General features: G+C 38.7%; 1 protein-coding gene across 4 annotated transcripts in view; it reads left to right on the top strand.

Annotated features, from left to right (window-relative positions):
* Window positions 1-24,968, top strand: part of nrp1a (neuropilin 1a) — a 59,987-nt gene that overhangs the window by 18,710 nt on the left and 16,309 nt on the right. For all 4 annotated transcript variants that reach the window (XM_059535572.1, XM_059535571.1, XM_059535570.1 and 1 more), the window contains exons 3-6: window positions 569-750; window positions 8,197-8,424; window positions 12,210-12,365; window positions 15,625-15,791. In XM_059535572.1, coding sequence (XP_059391555.1) covers window positions 569-750; window positions 8,197-8,424; window positions 12,210-12,365; window positions 15,625-15,791 — 733 coding nt within the window. The remainder of the gene's footprint in view (window positions 1-568; window positions 751-8,196; window positions 8,425-12,209; window positions 12,366-15,624; window positions 15,792-24,968) is intronic.

Raw genomic sequence — 24,968 nt, 5'->3', positions numbered from 1 at the left:
AATCTGTCTGCCCATTTTTAGCTCTCTAACATACACACATCATGATACATTAAAGCGCAGGAAAGAAACAGTACACTTTTGTCGATGTAGATTATTGTCACTGTGCATCATTTGATATATATAGTAGTATATATACTAGTTCATTGCACATCTTTTGTTTGCATGTTGATACTGGGTCATTGACAGTATTAAAAAAGTGAAAATACTGAACAAATCTAATATAAAATGCATGCATCAAGTTCTCATTAATATTATAATTTGTATTATGTTTTTTTATTTTCCTAACAAAATGTGTGTGTATATATATATATATGTGTGTGTGTGTGTGTGTGTGTGTGTGTGTGTGTGTGTGTGTGTGTGTGTGTGTGTGTGTGTGTGTACACATTTTCAAGTTACTAGCACCTAGTCATTGTTTTTAAAGTAAATATATGTATAAGTTATAAATGTAAGGAAAGATATTTAGAACCGGTTTACTGAATCTGAATGAACTAACCTGCTAAATTATGTAGAAAAAGTGTATAGTGTTAATAGTTTAGCTGAACTAATCTTTGTCTCTCTCTCTGTTTAGATATGACTATGTGGAGGTGAGAGATGGAGTGGATGAGAGCGGCCAGCTGGTCGGGAAGTATTGTGGGAAGATCGCTCCCTCTCCTGTGGTCTCCTCTGGGAACCAGCTCTTCATCAAGTTTGTGTCTGACTACGAGACTCATGGCGCTGGCTTCTCCATCCGCTACGAGATCTTCAAAACAGGTGAGTAGAAAGAAAAAGAAAGTGATAGGCAAATGTCACCTACAATGGCCCCAAATTGGCTCATCCAATCATATTCCTGAGCCGTAACAATCATTTTATAATAAGAAGAATGCATACAAGCTAGGAATATCCTGTAGGAGAGTACAACGACCATATAAGGACAGATTTAAGCGAGGAAGAGCACTTTCTGTCTTCTCTTTGTGAGGCCCAGTGGGAAAGCTGCTTGAGGGGGAAAGATCAGTTGATAATGCCGACTTGTAGACCTTCAGGGTCTATCGTTCTGGCATTGTCTGGCTGACAGAGACACACACAGATACACACTGAGGGGCCGTTGGCCTTATCTGGAGATGCCACGGCAATAAGCAGAAATTTCCTGTTGTTCAGATCTGTTTCCTGTGTTTGAGGTATGGCTGGAGTCTCGAGAGAAAGCGTGTTTGCGTAACCTCGGACAGGTGCAGTGCACATCATGGCCAAACACTGACCCTGGGCTACACCGAGTGTGACCCCAGGATGAGATGGATGCTCCAGGGGGAGTTATTTTCATCTTTATTGTTCACTTGTGTGTTGTCATTCCCATAGAAAAGAAAAAAATTGGCAAAGAGATCTCTTTAATATCTCAATTGTTATTGGTAGACAGCAATGAGATTATATGGTGAGCAAATGAAGACTTTTGCACAAATGTCAATAATGTCACAAACGGTGACTTTTCAACATATCAAAGTATTAAAAAGTCTTATAAATACAGTACAACTGTGAAATATTATTTCATTTAAAAATAGCATTTTTCTATGTGTTAAAGTGTAATTTATTTCTGCGATGTGCAGCTGTATTTTCAGCATCATTACTCCAGTCTTCAGAAATCATTCTAATATGATGATATACTGCTAAAAAAAAACATTTCTGATTATTAACAATGTAAAAAATTTGTGCTGGTTAAAAAAAGGATTCTATGATGAATAGAAAGTTAATAAAAACAGTATTTTAGATAGAAATCTGTCACTTTTGATCAATTATATATATATTTTTTTTCTTTTTTAAGAAACAAATCAGAGACTAAATTGATATTTCACACAATGCAACTGAGAACTCTTGAGCCATAAAAGAGCAACCCCGGAGAAATAGACGTTCCTCTGGGTTCCCATCCCACTGTTGCACCTCCACACACTTTGCCTCATCAATAACATCAATAAGTCTCCCACAGTATTCCATTATCTCAGTGCTGCTTTTCCTAAACTCGTCTTCTTGATGTGTCTGATTGGAAATGACGATCCTCTGGAGAGAGCAAAGACGTCTGAAACATATCGACTCAGTGCAGTCAAGGGGTCGAGCAGACGCTCTCGGCCGGGATGGGCGTCCTCGCTCTGGGTGTGTTCCTCCAGAAAACCCTCTTAGTTTATCAGCATGGGTGGGCCGCGGCTTCCTGTGTGAACAACAAATACTGTTGTTTGCAGTCCAGGACATGGGAATTTGTTGTGACTACGCAAACTCTGCAGAGCGTACGTCAGCCTTATCAATTAAAGACAGACAAGGACAGCGAGAAAGCAAAAGAAAGAACGTGAAAAGCAATAGGAAGAGTGATAAAAGGTAAAACAAGAGAGGGAAACTGATTTGAAAGCCTTGTAAACTGATCTGTGTCTTTATGACATACAAGTAATGATCACACACAGGTGTTGAAACAGGTGTGCAGGTATTCAAATGTGGGATGATTATAAGAATGTAACAGTGCTTAAAATGAGGTCATACTCATTTCAAGCTGCTGCTGCTACATTTGGAGAGGTAAGCTGTGGATTAGAGCAGGTTTCACACACATCCGCAGCGTGTGGGCTGAATCGCTAGAAGCAGCAGTACAGCAGAATGTCTAATTATGTCTAAGGTACACAGTGTATTTTCTGAGTTTTATAGTGCTCTCTGATAGCGAAACTGATTTTAGAATAGACATCTACAACTTTTTAGATAGATTTTGGAATGCATACAAAGAAAAATGGGGGAGAAGGAGAGAGATTTCAGACAAGCAACGAAGAGGAAAAACGAGAGTAGAGATTTAATTTGAAAACAGGAGAGAATAAACAGAGAACACAAAAGGAGAGAAGAATCTATTCAGGAAAAAAGTTTGAAGGTGACAAAGAAAGTGAGGGAGAGAAGATGAGGTGAAGAGAGGGCGAGAAAGCCTGGGAGCTACACACACACACACACACACACACACAGGAAAGATAAGAGATGAGAATCTCTCCACCACAGCTATCTATGAATGCAATCAAGCCTGACCCAAGCACTAACCCACACTGGACAGCATGGATCTCTAACGAAGAGCTGTCCTCAGGGGGCTACGGTTTCACAGACACAGTGTTCTTTCTCTCAGAGTTCCCTTACACCATCCTTAACAAGGGGCTTGCATTTCCCATCCGTAGAAGAAGAGGAGTCTCTAGTTATCATGTCATCCTGTCTTGCCGTGGCATCCCCAAAATGGCCTTTCTTAGGGCTGAAGGAGACATGCGCTTTTAGTTAACAGCTCTGCAATTTTCAGAGCCACATCAAGATCGAAGAGAAGCTGATGTTTCGGGAGTGTTGATGAAGGCGTGGGTGTGGGAGAGAAGGATGGAGAAGTTACCCTCGCTCAGAGTCAGTGTAGTACTGTAGGAGGAGACTGTAAAAGCCTGTTTCCACCTCTGAGTAAAAAACCTAAAAGGAAACTGTGAGGATAAATAGGAAATAACACATTTTATTATATAAAATCGTAATTGCCAGAAATAAAGTGTGAGACATTAAATCGCAGGTACTTTTTGGAAACAAAAGATAAATGCTTAATATGGGAGTTGTAGGAATTAAAGTTAAAATTGATGTTACTTTTGCATATTTTATTGATCTTTTGAAAAAGATTTAGGTCTTTACAGGAGCTTTTATTGCACACCAAATCCATGTTCTTTGAGAAAACATGCCTGTGGTGAAATTGCTGCACAATTATTTTACATTGGTCCTTGCATGTTTCACGACACTTTTAGAGCGGTGCTAAAAGAGTCTTTAGATTTATCTGAAACATAGTTTTATCGCAGTGGTTATTCTACGTATCACATCAGTTCAGAAATTTAATGTCCTGTGAGTGGCACTAAAAGATTAATACTCATCACATTTTTAAAATAATGTATCATTAAAAAATCATTAGCTGTACCGGGCGCACTAAAAAGCAAGTTTACTACATCAAAAAAAAGCCATACAGTACATGTGGAGCTGGTTACATGATGCAAATATCAAAATGTATTAGTTTACAAATCATGCACTATTATAAAAGTGTTTTGAGTTCATTAGTTCATTCATAGTATTATGCAAGGAATCATATGAAAATAGGTACTCATTAATTGATGATTGTATTTATAATTTATGTTAAAATGAATAAAAGTTGTTGGTGATTTACTGACACTGGTGTTCATTTCAGTTGTGAATTGCTAGATAGTGCTAGATAGATAGAGGCACATTTTCCAATGAACCCATACAAGTGAACTGCCTTAAAATCATGCTGAAAGTGTGCGTCATCATTGCTAACTCATGTCTGCCTTGGCCATTCATCATAGAGATGTTATCTGAACGTCTTTACGATGGCACCTGTGTCAACACAGTAGGACAAGGATTGCGTTAGGAGGGCAGCTTGTTCATTGTGTCCAGTTCAGTTGTCTTTTACAAGTTTAGCTGCTTTTTAAAGGCCAGTGGCATAGGTCACATCTGGCAAGGCAAGCATGTCATTCTTCAAGCCCGTCTTCTAAATAAACTCCCCTACATTAACACTCAGAGCTAATGAAACCCTAGGCAGAAACTATCTTTCAGTAAGTTGCCCGTTCTCGTTCTCAAGGGGAACCATCAGCCGTGCTGGCTGGCTAAATGATGTGTCAGCAACTGTAGATTGTAAGTGTGTGTGTGTGTGTGTTCAGGGTAACCCCACAGCTGTGACTCCAGATTAATGTTTGTTGGAAAATGTGGCCAAATTTTGCTTCTCAAACTCTCATCGCGCCCGTTAACCTGTCTTAGTGTAGCCACAGGGGTAAACGGCAAGGAAAGGTGGGTGAATGTGTATGTGTGTGTCCAGATTAATTATTCTCCCTGCAGATATATGGAATATTAACAACAGCGATTAGCTCACTAGACCCAGAACACCTCCAGCCATTTCATTTCTGCTTCAGCGTTACACAAACTTTGTTTTATGCCAAAAGATTTAGTAAAACACATCTCTTAGCATTAGCATAGCTGTGTCAGCTCAGGATTACAGTACTGTGTGCAGTGTAGCTAACATATACAAAAGAGAACCTAGAAAGAAACTGATCAAAATCTAAAATGTATTTTAGATAATATTATGCTTTTGAAATTTGGATTAGTTGTTTATTTTAGATATTTTATTTAGGTCAGAAGAACTAAAGATAAAAGGTTCATTTCTAAATGACAGCAATGTTTAGATGTGTTGTATACACATCACTGAGGTCTCCGGGTCCCTAAACGTAACGACAGTAAAGTTAATCTTAACAGAACATGAGGATTAAATCTCGGACACTTTGCTGGGTTTGTTTGCAGTAAGTGTAGACCTGCAAGCGATCATTTTAACAAGCATTGCCTCTGGCCTGTTAAATAAACAGCATATTCCACAGAGGCGAAGCCTTCAGCCACTTCACCGCATTGAAAAGATAAGCCATGTGTATACGTTAGTCCGGAAAAACAAAATAAATCGTACTAGAGCTAGCCGTTAATGTCAGCAATAGTGCTTAGCTGTTATGAATCAAGCTTGTGTTTTTTCAATACCATTTCACTACTATCCCATAAATTCTTGTGTTTAAGTGTAAATTTAGTTCAGAAGGACTTGAAAGTATTTGAGGCTGTGAGAAGGAAAGCTGGATTGCTCTCACAAAGCTTTATTTGTTTGGCTTGAGTTTACAGGCTCAAAGCTCCCTCCCGTTTCTCATCTAAGTTTTCCCCAGTTTTTTTCTTGTAAAGTTTTTTTAACTGCTTGCAAATAACTGCAGAAACAAACCAATGGACATGGGAATGTGTGGAGGTTTTTAGCATTTGCGGTTACTACAATTGCGACATGTCTCTAAATCCTTATGAGACACGCATAATCACAAATGCAGACACACACAAAAGTCCCAGAATCCCACCGCGATCTGTAAACAGCAGTGAAGCATTACAAAGCCAGTCACAGTGAAGAACCACGAAGCTACACAGTTCCTGTTAGACAGATAAATGTACTAGTGGACCCACAATTCGTAATATGCATTCTTGCATTAGTATTCAAGAGGGTGATATAGTAAATGTCAGATAACTTGCTAGCTACTGGAGTTAGTGTGTTGACAGTCTAGCAAACTTTAGCTACTGTAATTCAGGTTTTTATTATTATTATTTTTTCAGTTGTTGTTCCAGCTAAACCTAAAAAAACATAAACAAGTAATCTGAGCACTAATACCAACTATAGCGCCACTTTGTGGCAATGCTGTCAATGCAACATTAAAATGGATTCCGACATATTTCGGAATTCAATGCTTTTGCTTTTATGTTCTTGCTACAAGTATGTCGGTTTGTTTGTTTATAAAAAGATAATGTTATAGCATGCACTTTATAAATAGAGTGAGAAATAGTGCAGAGGAAATGTGTTCTTATCTTGCGAAAGGAAAATGCAATTCCTTCTTGCCCGTGGAACAGCCACAGAACATTTTTGTCTGTAAGAAGATTATCTTAAGAATAGTCAACAGAATTTAGTGTGTTTATCTGCTGTTGCTTGAATATGCACAACTATCAAAAACTAAAGATGAAAGTTGAAAGTTTTTGGCTCCATCATCAAATAGTTATTTTGAATTTCTTTATAACCCTGCCATGGAAAGTTTTCAGAGACACTGATTGCTGACCATTCAGCTGACTCCTTTCAACCCCCAAACCCAAAGAGTTTCTGCAATGACCCCGTCCTATCCGTGTGACACCTTCTCCCCACGTTTAATTGCTGACACCTTAGGTTTCAGATGATTCGAGTGGAGGCCTGTAGGGTTTGAGAACATCCACATCCACTGAGTGCTATATTTCAAGCATTTTTCTTATACATATATTTTTTTTAATGTAATATTAAATGTCTGGAATTTTAAAGCTCTGTGTAATGAAAGGACTATAAGTGTAGAATTTATGCCCTGCTGTTTAAAAACCAACCAAGTAGTGCACTAAATTTATTTTCTCTTTAGCTTCATATTCCCATGCTGGTCATTTTCTTTGGAGCACGGGAAAAATGGAAAAGAAATAAAAAAGAAGCAGTTAACAAGTTCTGTGGTAGAATGTGGTAGAGTTTTTGATGACATTAAATTACGCACCCAATTTTTTTATTTTTTTCAACCATTCTTCCATCCTTTGGAGATTTGATTGTTAGGCTGTCCATTTTTTGTCCTAAAAATAAGAATTACTTCCATTGTATCAAAACCCATATCTTTCTTTCATAGAAAATAATAGGAGACGTAGTAGAATGTCCAAGCTGCTCTCTTACACATAATGAAATCGAGTGGCTTTCAGTGACAAAAGAGTTAAATTTCAAATTGTGGCTTTAGAAGATGATTTAGAACAGAAGAATGGGGTGCACAAGATGTACAGACCACTTTTAGGATGCACACCTGGTCCACATACAGACTTTATGAAAGAAAGCAGTTTGAGAATTCTTCAAGACTTATCCTTTTGTCTTCTACTTAATAAAGAAGTAATACGGGTTTGGTTTTTAGCCACAATGTGATCATTATTTGTCATCTTTGTTCTGGTTCATGATCTTTAAACTTTTGCACCCGCAGTAATTACCATGAGTTTCCACACTACATTAGGTACAGTGCTAACGTAATGTTGACATTTCTGTGTTGATGATCCAGAGCTGATCCTATATATGCATCACTCTTAGAGCTCTGAGCCTATTCATCACACAACAGCTTTAGTCGAGCAACTGTAGTGTAAGTGTAAAGTAGTGATGTATGTGTGAACTTCAACAACACACTGCATCAACAAAGCTAGTCCACCAGAGAGTTCCGGGTAAATGTTTTGACTTGCTGATATAAAAGTGTGTGTGTACTTATAAAGGGCAGATAAAGTGAGTTTTATGAAGTATGATGCTATATTTTGCTATTTCTTAATTGTGCTGTTTTAAGCACCAACTGTACTGCACAGAGTGCATATGAAACATTTAATATGAAAAGGCTCGTATGAGCTTTTACTTTCTTTTTTGTCTCGTTTCTCCTTCATCATTGGCCCACACACCCAAAAAATAAGGCAGCAGCCATATCCCGAGCAGGGTGGGCCTCCACCACGGCCCATAAACCATGCAATCATCGAGCAAAACAACCCCGACCACCATGTTCCTTCTCCAATGTTTTTTTTTTTTTTTCTACTCCATCTGACTCCATGAGCATGCAAGAAATCCTAACTTTTGCTTCCTCTCTGTGTCCACCTCAGGTCCAGAATGTTCCAGGAACTTCACCTCCAGCAGTGGAGTCATCAAGTCACCCGGCTTTCCAGAGAAGTACCCCAACAACCTGGATTGCACGTTCATGATCTTTGCTCCCAAGATGTCGGAGATCGTTCTGGAGTTCGAGAGCTTTGAGCTGGAGCCAGACACGCAGCCACCCACTGGAGTGTTCTGCCGCTACGACCGCCTGGAGATTTGGGACGGCTTCCCTGGAGGTGAGTCATTGGAGACAACTGCTGCTCCAAACAGGAAAATCTGAAATGTTTGAAACAAAAGATCATTTAGCGGATGATGTTAGCACATAGATTCTCAAATACTCACACTTCAAAGGACCAGCAACAAGAAACTCAAATACTTCAGTCTACTCAAAAAAAAAAAAAAAAAAAGTATACCCAAAATGTTTAATGTAAAATAGTTTCCTATGCAAATCACACCAACAAAGTGAACTAGGTGGATAGGAAGGTTTAATTTAAGTTTAAGGGATTTTTTTCACACTGTCAAAAAATTCACAAAAATTTTTTTTTTAGCAATACAACAGCTTGTCACTGGGGCGATTTTTTTTCTGCCTTATCTTCCTCTAAAATATGCATATTAGGACCTTAGAGTAGTAATATGTATCCTTACTACTTATGAACCTTAAATAATGTACAAAGTTGTCCCTTTAAGCGTACTGCCACAGTACTAAGCTGTTGAACACCTAAAGGTACAATTTTTTCACATTCTGTCGGAGAAGGCGGCAGTTTTATTATCTGCCAGGTGAAAATTGTAAATCTGATCATATAGCAAAGTAATAGCACACCTATCCTCAACAACCGGCGTGATTTGTGACATAATACAGTGCTGAAGTGCAATACTAAAGAAGAGGTGGTCTGGAAAAGGAAACTAAACAGTGGTCAGAGTTGAAGAAATTGGGAGGGTCTCATCTTTGGCCTTCTGGAAATGGCCTTTAAAAGATAAGGCAGATGCTATGACTAAATAACAATGCCATATGATTGATCTCTAAGGGAGAACAGATGTGTTTCATAAGAAAAACAAACCTCTCCTAAGCATGGCCAAGTTTCATTAAGATATTTGGACATGTACACATACTCTTACATCCACCAATGTCAGTAAAAGCTCTTTATCTCATTGAAAGATGTTCTCATTTTCTGTCAATCTGGACATTAGTCTGTGTTTTTTTCCAGGCCGTTCGAGGTGAGGGACTCTGGAATGTAGACTGTTATCATAACATCAAAACTATTCTGTTCTCCAAGATATTTACAGTTTTTATTTGTGTGAGTTTGAACTGCATATACACACCCAGAAGCCCAACAGGAAGATTTCAGCTCAAAGCGGGAAGGAAATCTGCTTGGACCAGAGGTCTTATTCAGTTTCCACCTCATTATCAACTTTGTTCTGTCTTGATGGAAGAGAGAAGCTGTGAACTAATGACACCTTTGATCTGAGACAGAGTCTTTTGAACTTTCTCATCAGTTAAAATTTTCTAAAATGAGTTTCTGCATCTCCTCCGAGGATACGCTGTGAACCTACAGTATTGTTGCAATTATGATTAAAGTAAGTCTGTTTAACTAATTGTCTTTGAAAGGTTACACAAAGTCATATTCTTTTGTGGTTACACAAAGTCATATTTCAGAATATTTGGAATGTTCTGGGTGGATTTTAAGGGAAAACAGTGAAAACATGTATACTGTTACTTTTAGGATTTCTTAATTTGTGTGTTCCAAGGGGGAAAATACTTTGGAACAAGATAATTATGATCAATAATGACAACATTTTCTTTTCTGGGTGAAGTATTTCTTTAAAAAGAGTTGAGAATGCTGCACTCGTAAGCAAACTCAGGAAGTGAGAGGTGTGTAGAACTTGATGAATGATGCTGTCCCAATTCTCCAAAACTCTATAGAGCTTTTCGTGAATTCAAAATCCATGTAGGCCTGAGGGAAGTGTAGAACCTGGGACTAAGGTTGCATGCTTCATTTTAGACTTGGCAGCCTCTGTTATAAAATCTACAATAAAAAGGTGTTCCACAAGTGCACAGTCACAGAGAAAGAGCTGAGAGTGAGGCTGAAGACAAGACTTAAAAGGAGTTCCCTGGTGCCTTAGGACCTCAGAGTAACTCCTCCCTATGGTTCAGACACTAGCTGCATTACCTGTGGAGCCACACCAATCAATAAGTGCATTAGTGTGGAAAGGCTGCGAGGCGTGAGACAGAAGTCTCCGTGACTTCACCCACTGGCCGCCCACTTTGAAGCAGTCACAGCCTGGCAGAGGGTTTGTAAAGCCCCCTCCTCCTCCATCAGAGCAGACATACTGGATGGGTTCATGGAGAGGCTCTTTAAAATTTCATAGCCCTGTTGAGTCATGCAGATAATCCGGATGGTTCACCACACCCAGAGCCGTCTCAGCACACAAGCGCACACATTTATACACACTTGGGTGCACCTGTTTCAATGAATTCTTATGAAGATTAAGATTCGTGTAAAACCCTAGATCTGTTTTATGTAATCACACACACACACACAAAGCTGGCAGATCTGTTTAATCTCTTTCGGGCCGTAATGGGCATCTTCTCAAAGAGCCAATCACAGTTTATCTTTAAAAAGCGAACCTTGAAAAGGCATGTCAGTCCTTAAGCCAATATTTCAGTAATTTGTAGGAAATTTTAACCCATTGGCATTCCTGCAAAGATTTACATAATAAAGGCATAAGCAAAGTAAATTGCATGCTGTTCTTGGACCATTTGGAGTACTGTACATGCATGGTTTTGGTCTCTTTTGAAAGGTGACACTCTGAGGTTTGGTCTGTTTATGAAATCTTAAAGTTTTACTTTAAGTCTTACTAGTATTGAGCAATAGAACTTTAAACACACTGAAAAAGGAGAAAAACATTCCGCCTACAGTTTCTTTGAAAAGAGATGCCTGCAGATGACTATAGCTGGAAGCTGTTAGCTGGAAAACACAATGGGATAGCAGCATGACATCTGACAAAAGACACTGATTTTACCTGCTGTGTTTTAAAATGCATCATTCAAATCACAAGAATCTCAGCTTTCCAAAGATATGTGACATGTTAGGTTTTTTTAGTTGTTGTTGTATGTCACGAAGTTAACCCTTAAAACATGCAGGGTACTGATCCCAAATCAGTAAGATCCCAAATCTTTCATGTTTCACATGGTTCATATTTTGCCTTGGGTCAGTAATTAATCCTTTTACACAGGTTTTGAGGTTTCATACTTTATATTTGTAAACCTTGGGTTAATCTTGCTGTTTGCATTTTTAAGAGGTTTCTTTTATTGACTGGACAGTCCAGTAGGTGAAAAATGCAACAAAAAAAATGTCAATTTCAGTGTAATTTGAGTTTCTGTAGCTGCCCAAAGCTCATGAATGATTAATAAGGCAAGCACTAAGGCCATTTATAATTGGTTGTCTGTTGCCAAACAACTTGCTGTTACATTCTAGCTCTGCAATCTACCACATCTAGCACTGTAAAAGTTTGAAACATTGTTTAAACCATAGTTTAAAAGTGGCCTTAACCTGGAAAGACATGTACAAATAGTATGAAAAGCCCTTTTTCAATACAGTTTCAAAGCATTTCCTTTTGGCAGCTGAATGCACTGCATACCTCTTAATTTACAGCCTTAGTTGTGTTCAGTTCCTTCCTTCTTGTCCCCTCCAACTCCTACACGTTTTTTTCTTTTAAAGTGGCTTCTGGGAAGTCACATTAGACTGGCCCTGGAACAAACAATAAGTGCTAGAATTTATGGTTGCCACTGAAAACAGAAACACAAGGTCATAGACACATACAAAACAGACACTGCCCTCTTCATTTCCATCAACAACCAGGTGTAGAGAGAATGTTTTGTTCTGTCAGTGCAGTTATTCAAGGTCAACCAGTGTCACTGTCCTTGACGTTCACACACTGCAGCATCAGCTGTGATAAAATGGCTTGAATAGTAGATTTTTAAACATATCTAATCATACTCTATCTTTGTCTGTTTCCACAGTTGGTCCATACATTGGCAGATACTGTGGACAAAATACTCCAGGACGGATCGTATCCTACACTGGAATCTTGGCTTTGACAATCAACACAGATAGTGCTATTGCAAAAGAGGGATTCTCTGCTAATTTTACTGTACTGGAAAGGATAGTCCCCGACGGTAAGTCATTACTGCAATGTTTAAAGTGCACAAAGTAATTCACAAAATCAGTACAAAATTCACATGAGGTGAAGTTTTAGCATCCAGCATCCTCATATCAGCATTCTATAAGATGTTGTTTATTGTGTATAACACGGGTCACCATGATGAGATCACACAACCAGTTATGCTGTGAGATTAAATAATTCAGTATGTCAAGATTTAAGATTCAGTATTTACACAAAATTTTGATAAATGCCATGGGTGCTCGATAGCTGAAGGACAGTAGAGAGGCCAGTTCTTTGAGATTTAAATGTTTTGGAAGATGAATGAAGGCAAGCAAATTAACCTCCTCTAGACAAAAAAATAAAATAAAATGAAAATAATAATAAATAACTGCAGATGTGAAAAAAAAAACATTTTTAAAAGGTTAAAAAAAAATCCTCAACTTAATTTATGAATGCTGATATCATCTTTAAAAAATCTAATTCTGAAAAGGTTCTGATCTAGGTTTGAACATCATGAAAATGCTTGTTCCTAACATTTGCATAGCCTTTACATTTCGTTAGTCAAAGTAATTTAAACATACCCTGTTGATTGGGGTTATAAACCCTTATACAAATGTGTACCCACATTTACAACATGATGTAACATGGGAAGTTATTAAATCACCACATCCTGCTCAGCTGTGGCTCTCTTTCATTACATTATTGTGTCATGACCCGTCTGCCCTGCTTTGTGGGTTTGGGTTACGTGTTTTTTTTGTTTGTTTTTTTCAAACAAGCTCACCAAGAGGGTTCACCTCTTGACCCCAATTTGAGAAATGCTCCAACAAAACATTTAATTTCAGAAAACACCACCAACCCTCACCCACAATCACGCTCTGCATTCAGATCTATCCCTAGACATTATCTTACTGCTCCTCTGTCTGTCTTTCTCACCTACTCTTGAAAACATTTGTGTCCCTGGAGCACAAACCCAGTCTTGAGTCTCTGGGGTATATTTGTAGCAATAGCCAAAAAAACATTGCATGGGTCAAAATTATTGATTTTTCTTTTATGCCAAAAATCATTAGGATATTAAGTAAATATCATTTTCCATGAAGATATTTTGTAAATTTCCTACTGTAAACTGTAATTTTTGATTCCTAATATGCATTACTAAGAACTTCATTTGGACAATTGTAAAGGTGATTTGTTTTTGCACCCTTAGATTCCAGATTTTCAAATAGTTGTATCTCTGTCAAATAGTATCCGATCCTAACAAGCCATACATCAATGGAAAGATTATTTATTATTTATTCAAAAATTTAAAACAGGCACACACAGACAGAGAGAGAAAGAGAGAAAATAATCTGTATCATAGTTGAGGAGATGTACCCTAATCTAACCACTCACATATGTGTTCAACATGAATGGTAGTGGTGCTTGTGATTCGACACAACAAACGTCCAGTATAATTAAAGCTAATCGCAGCTCATATCAGTTTAAGGTGGATACCTATTGTACATATTATTATATTTCAGCTTGAGCTCTCAGAACACATCAAGGTGTGTACTACATCTCTGTTGTCCCGGCTCATGCTGAAGAATACATTCGGTGTGTTCTCAGCTAGGGCTTTGCCCAACAGTCGCAGTCTATCAATTATTTATTGGCCCCATAAATTTACATTCTGTAGCAGCTTCTCTCACAGTTCGACATGTTTACCAGTATATTGTGCTTTGCAGGAAGGAAGGAGATCGCCATTGGCAATAAGTCTTTTTGTAGAGGATTTTGTCAGAGATCCGTCATAGATTTATGGTCTCTTCAGAGTGCAACCAATCAGTGACAGATGCCAGATGTAATCAGACGAGAGATCTGGTTGTTTTCAGTCATTGTTCTAAAGAATGGAAGGCTGGAAAATGGATAGATGGCTTGAAGAGTTAGAGATAAAAGAGGAGTAATGTTAAGATTTAGTTGAGCTGAGGTTTCAAGGGTAAAAGAGGGAAATTCATGAGAAGCACGTAAACGACTCAACAATCCCTTTTGATTTTGAGTTTAGTGTTAGCAAGAGTTGCTATGCTAAAGAAGTGAATAAGCACTTAAAATACCTTTGCATATAATATTCAACAACATTGGTATTTTGGAAAAAGTATATAGGATATGGAATTGGATTGGATAAAATATGATCTTTCCATCATGAATTAAAAGCTATACATTAATAGAACTATTAAATGTATAGTTATATATTAACATTTCTCTTGACTTTCATTTTTTAATTACCTTTCAAAATGCATTCTATCACTGGTTACTTTACAAAGAATAAAATGCAATGCTGGGCAAAATTAAGTATCTTAAAAGGTAGCAAAAATGTGATGCCTTCAAGTGCTGTGTAGGTAGGCAGATCACTAGGTTTTCAGAACAGGGCTTATGGCTTAGTGTAAAAAAATAAAACTAATGTCTATATAACACACATGCTTTCTCCATCTGCTATGTGTGTTTAGACCTGCATGTTTGTGCTGTGTTGTTTGTGTATGTGTGTATGTGACTTGCTTGCAGCTCCCGCTGTTATATTAGGTAACACGAGCTCACCATGTTTCAGTGTGCATTTCCCTAACATTTAACACTACAATATGTGTTTGTTTGGAGTCTGTGACCTGTTGTAAATAAATTAGCATGTCTCCCACCTCAGGCTCAACATTTCCCCATCCTTCACTATCTCAGAGTCCTAAATTCTGTTCCGAAACATCTGGAAAAAGATCCTTGGGGGTCAAAGCATGCACTTTGCTTGTTTCAGACACACGGCCAGCATGCCCCCATAACGTCACAAAACAGTCAGCAATGAGCGCATCCTGGGTGGCATGCCATGAGGAGTGATATACAACCTGCTCTCCTTCCATCTAAAAACACAGACATGCCAGAAGCGTCTCTGACTTTCCATTCCTCCAAATGCTGACGTGGGGGAAATGCCACTGAACTGTGCACCTTTCGAAGGCACTTCTTTTATGAACCTCAAGATTTCTCTTAACGCTGGACTTAAGAGCTTAAAGTGAATGTTTTATGTATAAAGGTTTGCGTCTTAATGTGGTACACTTCCCACAGTGCTTCCATTAAACTGTGCTTAGAGGTACACGAAGAGAGCGTATGTTTTATTCTGATGCTAAGAGATGGAAACCTAAGGTTCTTTGCCTCTGAGTGGCCCGTTCCCAAGAGGAAGGCCTTAGTTTGGGTAGTGATCTGATGTATTCTTTATTTAGACCACAAAATGACACTGCCCCTTTTTTCCTCTGTGCTTTCTCCAGACTTTGACTGCACTGAGACTTTGGGTATGGAAACTGGGGAAATCCATTCAGACCAAATCATGGCCTCATCCCAATATAACCCCAGCTGGTCTCCGGAACGATCTAGACTCAACAACCCTGAAAACGGTTGGACCCCTGTGGAGGACTCAAACAAAGAATGGATCCAGGTACTGTATGATTCACACGCATATACTGAAGATTATGAATGAGTAATGGAGAAGGGATTTGTCTTTGGCAGAGAACAGACAATTCTGTGGTATTTTTTGAAGAACAGAGAAGCCGGGTCTACAGAAGAAAAGTTTGAAACTCCCTTACGCTTTTATGATTTTTGAGGTCGAAACTTTCTCTAGCTGAATTCACATTCAACTCGATCAGGCAGATGTTTTTGCCACTGGCTTGCTGTTCTGTATCGAAGACCAGCAGCAACATCTGTTGAATTTTGCCCTTTGGTCGACAGCCATGGAATGTTAAAACCCAAATGTACTGGTTTGCTTTGGCACCAGTGAGTCTTCCTGGCCAACAGATGCTTGTAACCTTAACAAAGACTGTCTATGAGATGCATCTGGGTGTATCTAACATGATCTTAATGTCCGAGAGACAATGAGAAACCTGAAACTTATTCTAAGGAATGTGACCACACACAAGGACAGTGACATTGACTGGCCTCTTCTTGCACTTTGGGGCTTTTCTGTGACCCAAACCCCAAGGGTACCCTCAAAACCCAGACTTGTTTAATAATCTTTGCCTGACTGGAAAGTTTGGGCCAAAGAGACTCCTCATGAGGCTAATAACAGACATGACCCACAGCCAAATATTTGCTAGGGGAGGTCTGTTAAGCAGATTTTCCTTATTGCTGTCAAAATACTGTCTGTGTTCTAAACCAGAAACTAATTGAATTAGGAAAGGTGCCTCAACTTAGCAGAGAAGAGGAACCACGATGTTTAATTCTTAGTTTCATTGTAGAAGTGAGACGTATGCATTTCCTGTGGAACTGGAGACAAGTTCTTCCACAGTGGCTACAAATTCCGCTGCACATTTTAGGAAGAAATTTCATCGCTTAGTAGAATAAATCCCTGAGGATTTAATGTGGAGTCTGATCAAGTTGAGTGTTCTATCCGTTGCCGATTTCTCAAATACTTTTGATCATAGTAATCCAAAGTTTTTCTTTGTTTATGCTTATAGATTACCAGTCTCTGTCAATATGGTATTGATCGGGCCTGTTGTAAAGAGCACAAGGAACTATCCTAACACTCTACCAGGATGTTCTTTGAGAAGCAGTAAATAATTAGCTTCTACTCATTTTACAGACCATCACTTTAAGTGAAGGATTCTCATGTTCGTAAGATGACAGTATATTTATCAGTGCTTAGCATGTGGTGTTGACACGCTTTTGTGTTGGATAGTTTTATGTAGTATCCAACAAATTGGATGTCTTCTGAAAAGAAACATTCTGCTTATGTGACTTAAATGAATCTAAAGATGAGAGAAAATGTATCTTCTTGCACCCAAACCAATCGGTTCCACATCATTTCACAGTTGCCACTTCATATTTTATTCAGGATAATTAAGTAGACTTTGCAACTGTTCACCCTCTTGGCTTTGCTGAACTTGTTTAGTCATTTCAGATATTAATGAAACCCTAACAGACTCGCCTCCCACAGTGCAGTATCGAGCTGAAGAGAACACAATTTTGCAGCCGCCTGGAATTCTCTAAAGGGTATTGATTAGAGGAAGGGTACTCTTTTTGGAGGGAGAAATTTCAGCAAATCAAACGTATTCTGTTTCAGCCCTCCTGTACCGTGCCCCTGTAAATCCCTTTCCGCCAATCAGATGTCAAAGTTGAACCCCGCACATCTGTTTCCAAGGGAACAAAGGCGGAACCCTGCCGAGGATGAATGATTTATAATTTGAAGACGTCCTGCGCTCGTTCTCTCTCTCATGCCCAGCACTTGTGGAGGAGTTTAATTATAACAAGCGTTATTAAAAGAGTGGAATTCTTCATTTCGCTTCCATTAGGCAACATGACCCACCACAACAGTATTTCTCCATCTAATGGTGCAGTCCACTTGGCACGCACAACTCGCTTACTCCTGTGTCCTCCAACGCATATTATCAGTTCATTATTTATTACATTTACACTTTCAAATGTCACTTTTATTATTCATAGAAGCCTGGTTCTTCCCAGGCATTTTTTCCACCCAGAAGGTGTCAAAAAGACAGTGTTTGTTAAGCATTTTTATTCAGCTTCAAATTAGATTCAGGATCTTATGCTCCCAGCGTGCCACTCATGATAATTAGTCGAGGGTCAGGAGATCTTGAGCTAAGCCAGTAATCTACATAGGCTAGTATTTACCTTGTCCGTTTACAAGGGTTTGTGCAATGTCCGTTAAGGTCTTTATCAGACGTATGATGAATGAAAGAAGGGGTGAAGTCTTGCAGAACTAGGGAATCTGGCTCTGAAAACTTCCAGTCTACTATGTTTATGGATATGGCCTGGTTTCAATCGGAAGACTGTGTTAAAGCGTGACAAGTCGAGATACCTACATCTGTACAACACATTTCAACTCTCTCTCAAGGAAAGACTTCCGATTTATAGAAGACCGTAACCTAAAACAAAAGAAGCTCTGAAGGGTCTTATAGATGGCAGATTTTCAGTACCATAGAGAGCTTGGTGTAACAAAAAACAGATCCTGTTTGGTAGACATAAGTGCAATGTGTGGCATATTGCGAGTGATGCAATAAATGCACGCTCATCCACTCCAGCAGCACCAAAGCACTTTTATAAATTATGCATTTTGATCTGGGAAAAAGTCAAGTGTCAATAGTTGAAAGCTCCTGTCTAACATTAATGGCTGAATAGAAGTTGCTCATAGATCATGTTCTGTTTCATTTATCTCAGCCTCGCAATCGTTCTCATCCTCAAGTCTACAGAAACACGTCAGCCACTTGCATTTATGCAGCAGTGCTTGGAATACACAGTGGGTCATTTATAAACCCGCTGCATACGTCTGTCCTGCGTTCAGCTGAATGGTTTGATCAGGGCTTGATTCAAAGGGATGCAAGGGCTTTTCTCTTTCGCATCACAGGAGAGGATGTTTACGTTCATTTTGTTCATTAAAGTATCTCTGACAAGAGGTCAGAACAAGTTCAAAGCAAGAAGGGCAATCAAGTTTTAAAATCAGATTTTGCGTCGGCTAATTGAACATGGAAACAAGGATTGAGACACCACCCCACACTCTTATTCTTATCCACTGGGCCACTGCCTTAAGTTGCTGACCCATTTGCTATAAAAACAGGTCGGAATTCCAGGGCCATCAAGCAAGGCACTAATTACAGACATCCTCTGAGAAAAATATTCCTCTCAGGCTCTTGTCGAGGAAAGTTGAATGAAGGGAAAAAGCGAGAATGAGCAAGACTTAGGGGCGAAATGTCACTCCAGAAACAATGCACTTGGCCAAATCCTGTTTACCTTCGCATGTCATCTACATATGCTTTCCATTAGCCATGGTCATCTAGACGCAGCTATGTCCGCTTTCCATTGTTTTGCTTAGATTTTTTTCTCTCTTCAATCAAAGGACTAGCTGCTGCTATTTTGAGACGGGTGCTGTTCTCCTGCCAGCTGATGAGTAATTAGACAGTGGGACTGTAATTAACATAAGAGTCTCTACTGACAAAGCCTGCAGAGCTGGTGTCAAGCTAGGCCACCCTGCTAGCATCACACCTGCACTAGGTACATTCTTATGATTTTGATTTTAAACCATGCCTACATGTAATTAGCGTGAACACTTTGAAATCTTCTTTGATATAATTTTCTAGCAATTAAATATGAATCCAGGTGTATGTTGGATACATTAAGCTCTTCTGCTAAAGTGAAAGGGGTCCAGAGGCTAGCATTATGGAATTTATGCTAATTCATGTCAGGGGAAATCCAATTTTAAGACGGACAGGATGTTCTTTTGTCATTGGTGAGCTTGTGTTTAATATGAACAAAAAATGTAATGATGTGAACCATGTGATAACAGATCTGTAGCCTGACTCATAATGAAATGATGTTTGTCTGACCATTCTCCCCTTATAAAAGTTAACCATGGTTTTATTATAAATAAAACCAAAAAACATGGTTATGGTTAAATTACCAGTTTTTTATTTATTTTTTTAGGTGAGTTGTTAAGTTAGGGTTCATCTCCTCAACTATGATACAAATGATATTATTTTCTCTCTTTCTCTCTCTGTCTTTGTGTGCGTGTTTTTAATATTCGTCCCACTTTAAAACCCTCCACCTCATTAGATTGGTTTGGGAAGAGAAGCACTTGATCACCATTCAGGCACATGAATAATTAAAAAAATTAAAAAAAGTTCTAAAAATAACCCTAGCTAATTCCGCTAGGTAAATTGCATGATGAATGCGAGGTCTTCGAGGAGCCTATAGATCTCACAGTTGGCAGTAATACAATTTTCATGAAAATGTGAATTAATTATACCTGTGGTTAATGGAATTTTAGAGGAGCTTTCAGAGCAACCAGGTGTCGTGGGATGGGATGGTGGGAGGAAGCTGTGGTTTGATGGATGAAGTAGAGCTTTGCCCTGCGACACCTGCGTCCCACATTTGTGTTTGCTTTGACTGGGCCGTCGCGCATCTGTCTGCTCAACGTCTTAGTTCCTCCTGGCTAACCTGCACCAGATGGCGTTTGAGCCTTAGATACACAAGAACAGTTGTGGTTTTAACGATTGACCAAAACTAGTAGATTTTTGTTGTCTGTTAATATGCAAGACAAGGGTGAAAGAGGCAAGACAATTGACAGAACAGAGAAAGAAATATTCATACACAATCCTTTATTTTTGCAGACCAGAAAATGAAGAACTGCAAATGACAAATTGTTTCAGGAAAGACACTGAAAAAATCAACTAATGTAATCAACTTCCTACAAGCACACAAAACAAAGTAAACGTTCTGTAAAAACTGTTGAAATAGCCACCAAACCCCACAATAAGTGCATGCTAGGATGAACACGACAGCTTTGGGAAACATGTATGACACTTGTTCAAATTCACAATTCAACACAATTATCAAGTTTTAACATAACCAGAATTTCCCATGACATGGTTATGAAAAGAGTTACATCTGGGTTCTAGCCAGCAATATAAATTAATCAAATGTTGTGTTTGGCGTTTTCTTTTTTTTTTTACATTTTATGTCATTGGATGTAATATAAAGAGAATTATTGTACTAGTCTACCAAGTAGGATATCTTCCGACTCTTACATAACCTCCAACGTCCAATAAAAAAATGGAAAAATAGAGAAGAACACAAAACAACAAGCAGAGGACATGATTTGCAGAGTTATCTGGCTTGAGGACACATTTTCCTCTGGAGACATATGGATTCCAGTTTGAACACTTTCTCACAGTGGTTGCAGTAGACTTTAAATTGGCTTGACCATTATAAAACTGCATAGTCACACTAGTGAGTAATACAATAATTTGGCTACTCCTTGTCTTTGTGGTTTCAACTGTAAAAATATTTTCTTACCCAAAAATTATATAATTCATCATTATTTTTGTTCGTGTGGTCATGATATTTCAGATGAAATGCCCACAGTCAAGTCTGGCCTGTCTCCTTATTAGGAAGTGTGATACACTTTTGGAATGGCTTGTTTTCTGAAAGCCAGAAAGTTGAGTTTCTCAGCCAGGGAGTTCCCATGAAGAACTGGGGCTTTCCCTTAATCTCCAGTTGGTACTGTTTGCTTTTAAAGATGACGTGTGTAATATGTTTTCTGATGTTATAATATTTTCTCCTATCCTTGTTTAATAAGCATAGACAGCTATAAGTAAACCATTTTATAAGTTGATTTCTCTGGAAAGTATGTTCTCCGTGATTTTTTGTGGTGCTTTAAAAACATTATTTTGTTAGAATCCTGACCATACTGACATAACAACAGCTCAACCAATGCTGTGAGTTTAAGGCAAAACTAACTGATTTTCTGGCCAATGGCAGACAGAGAAATTCTTTAGGCAACCTGTTTGAAAACAGTCATCATTTTTGTATAAATTCATATTTTAATGGTTGTAATACAAGAAAATATAAAATAATGTATGTAAAATATGTATGCAGTATATTAAATAATAATTTCCATATATGGGAAACTAGTACTTATATATTAAATATATTTTCTAAGTTTTAAATTGTAAGTACCGTATGTAAAGGATTACTTTAGAAAAATGTATTGGTTTAAATATAGTATTAATATTAATAATATAGAGTCATTATAAATGTAAACAGATTTTGTTGTCCTCCGCTTTCAGCAGCTTTGAGCTGAATTTATTTGAGATGGGTCACCCCCACACAGTGTTGTGTGCTGTGGTCTATCGGCCCCCTAAGTACAATAAGGACTTTTTAAATGATTTTTCTGATTTTTTGGCTGAAATCATGCCTAAATATGATCGTGTTCTTATTGTTGGGGATTTTAATGTTCATGTGTGTTGTCCTGATAAGCCAATGGCAAAGGGGTTTTTAAACCTCATTGATTCTTTTAATCTTGTGCAATCTGTGTCTGGACCCACACAAGAACATGGACACACACTTGATCTTGTTTTATCATATGGCTTGCCTGTTCTTAATCTAGAGATATGTGACGCAGTGTTTTCTGACCATATGCCTGTTTTATTTAAGACTGCTCTTGCCTGTCATACAGTTAAACCTCGCGCTGCTGCACGGCGCTGTCGTATGATTAACCCTTCCACTGCTGTTCAGTTCTCGGTTGCGTTCAAACAGAACTCCATCACTCCCGAGTCTGTATTGCACACAGATGAGCTTTGCTCATGGTTTCACTCCACCTGCCAAACTGTTTTAGACACTGTGTCTCCATTAAAATCCAGGCAGCCTAAAACTAAATCTGAGCCCTGGTTAAATGACATGACTCGTGCCGCCAGACGTGAGTGCCGTAGAGCGGAGCGCAAGTGGAAGAAGGACAAATTGCAGGTGTCTCTTCAAATGTTAAGGGATTGCTGGCGTCATTACCAGAAAACTGTGAAAGATGCCAAAAGAAAACATTTCTCAGATATTATTCTGGCAAATTGTCACAAGCCTCGTGTTTTGTTTAACACCATTGACTCACTTTTAAATGCCCCGCAGAATGCTTGTATGGAAGCATCCCCTGTTATGTGTGAAAACTTCCTTTGCTTTTTTATTGATAAGGTCACTTCTATTAGGTCTCAAATTGTCCCTTCAGCTTCAGACCCTTCAATCTCTGTCCCCTGCTCGGCTGTCTTTGATCATTTTGAGCTGGTGACTTTTTCCTCTTTAGATGAGGTTGTTGGTCATTTGAAGCCCTCAGGTTCTCCATATGATGCTGTCCCCCCTCAACTATTTAAGGAGGTTTTCCCCACTGTAGCATCATCTGTTGTAGCAGTTATAAATAGTAGTCTGACCTCGGGTGTGGTCCCTGAAATTTTAAAACTTGCAGTAGTTCAACCTCTGATTAAAAAACCTGCTCTAGATCCGTCAGTTCTTGCTAATTTCAGGCCTATTTCCAAATTGCCTTTCCTTTCAAAAATCTTGGAGAAGATTGTGTACAGTCAACTATTGGCCTTTTTGGAAGAACATAATATACTAGAGGTTTTCCAGTCCGGTTTTAAGACCTTGCACAGCACCGAAACTGCTCTTTTAAGAGTTTTTAATGATATCTTTTTAGCTACTGACTCTGGTGACTGTGTTATCATTGTGCTTTTAGATCTAACTGCTGCATTTGACACAGTGGATCATGAAATATTGATTTCACATTTAAGGCAGTGGGTTGGCATCAGTGGCATAGCACTGGATTGGTTTAGGTCATACTTAGCGGATTGAACTTTTTGTGTTAGCTTAGGTGACTCTGTATCCTCCTCTGCTCCTCTCTTGTGTGGGGTCCCACAGGGCTCAGTCCTAGACCCTCTACTTTTCTCTCTGTATTTGCTTCCACTTGGTTCCATACTTAGAAAGTATGGCATTTCATTCCACTGTTATGCAGATGACAGTCAGATTTATGTACCTCTTAAAAAGAAAAATTATAACTCTGTTGGACAACTACTCAATTGTCTCGACGACATAAAGGCCTGGATGGCTCTAAACTTTTCAATTTTAATGATAAAAAAACAGAAGTGATGGTTTTTGGAGGCACCACTGGGACCCCACCTGTAGATCTGGGCTCCTTAGCACCCTATATTAAACCTACTATCACAAACCTAGGAGTTAAAGTGGACCCTGAGCTTAAATTTGACAGTCAGATCAAAGCATGTTGTCAAATCAAGCTTCTTTCATTTAAGTCAGCTGGCCAAAATAAAGCCAATTCTGTTAAGACAACATTTTGAAACTGTTATCCACGCCTTTGTAACTACACGGCTGGACTACTGTAATTCACTATATGCGGGGGTTAGTGGGTCCTCCATCACCCGTCTCCAGATGATACAAAATGCAGCAGCACGTCTTTTAACGGGCACACGTAAACATGAGCATTACACTGGCTGCCTATTCAATCTAGGATCCATTTTAAAATTCTGTTATTTGCTTTTAAATCACTAAATGGTCTTGCTCCGCCATACCTCTCTGAGCTTCTACACTCTTATAAACCCGTCCGCTCTCTCAGATCAGATGATCAGCTGCTCCTGACTGTGCCTAAAACTAAGCGTAAGCTCAGAGGGGACCGTGCCTTTGCTGTGTCTGCCCCTAAACTATGGAATGATCTGCCTTTGCATGTTAAGCAGGCCTCTTCTTTATCTGTTTTTAAAACCCTTCTTAAAACCCATCTTTTCTCTTTGGCTTTTGACACCTAGTAAGAAGTCGACTTTATTTACTTGATTCAATTTGTTACTTTGAATGCTTTTATTGTGTGGTTATAAATGGTACTTATGTTTATTTTATCTATTTTATTTTTATTTATTTATTTATTTTTCTGTACAGCACTTTGGTCAACTTTGGTTTTTGTAAAGTGCTTAACAAATAAAGTTGGTATGGTATGGTATGGTATTAATGTTCACTTTTTTTCTTCAGTTTCTTAATGCTCTAGTTTTTTCCCTTTCTGAAGCCGAATGTGCTTAATAAATCTCGAGGCGCTCATTAGTTTTGATCTGTGATCAGTTGGTGTGAGGGACACTGTCTCTTCTCCAGCCAAGTTGTCTGATCTCAAATCACTGGCTGATCCACAGCTCTCTTATCTTCATGCCATGTATATTTTAACACAGCCGGATCAGATCAGCACTCATTCAGCAGACTACAGAAACAACGTCCTTATATTTTTAATATCGTTAAACTCAGCCCGGACTTACACATGCTATTGGATACTGAACAGACAGAGTTTGCGATTAGCTCT

The sequence above is a fragment of the Carassius carassius genome, chromosome 42 (assembly GCF_963082965.1).
Source record: "Carassius carassius chromosome 42, fCarCar2.1, whole genome shotgun sequence".
Taxonomy (NCBI): domain Eukaryota; kingdom Metazoa; phylum Chordata; class Actinopteri; order Cypriniformes; family Cyprinidae; genus Carassius; species Carassius carassius.
Note: the sequence above shows the minus strand (reverse complement) of the source record. Positions and strands in the feature narration are given on the sequence as shown.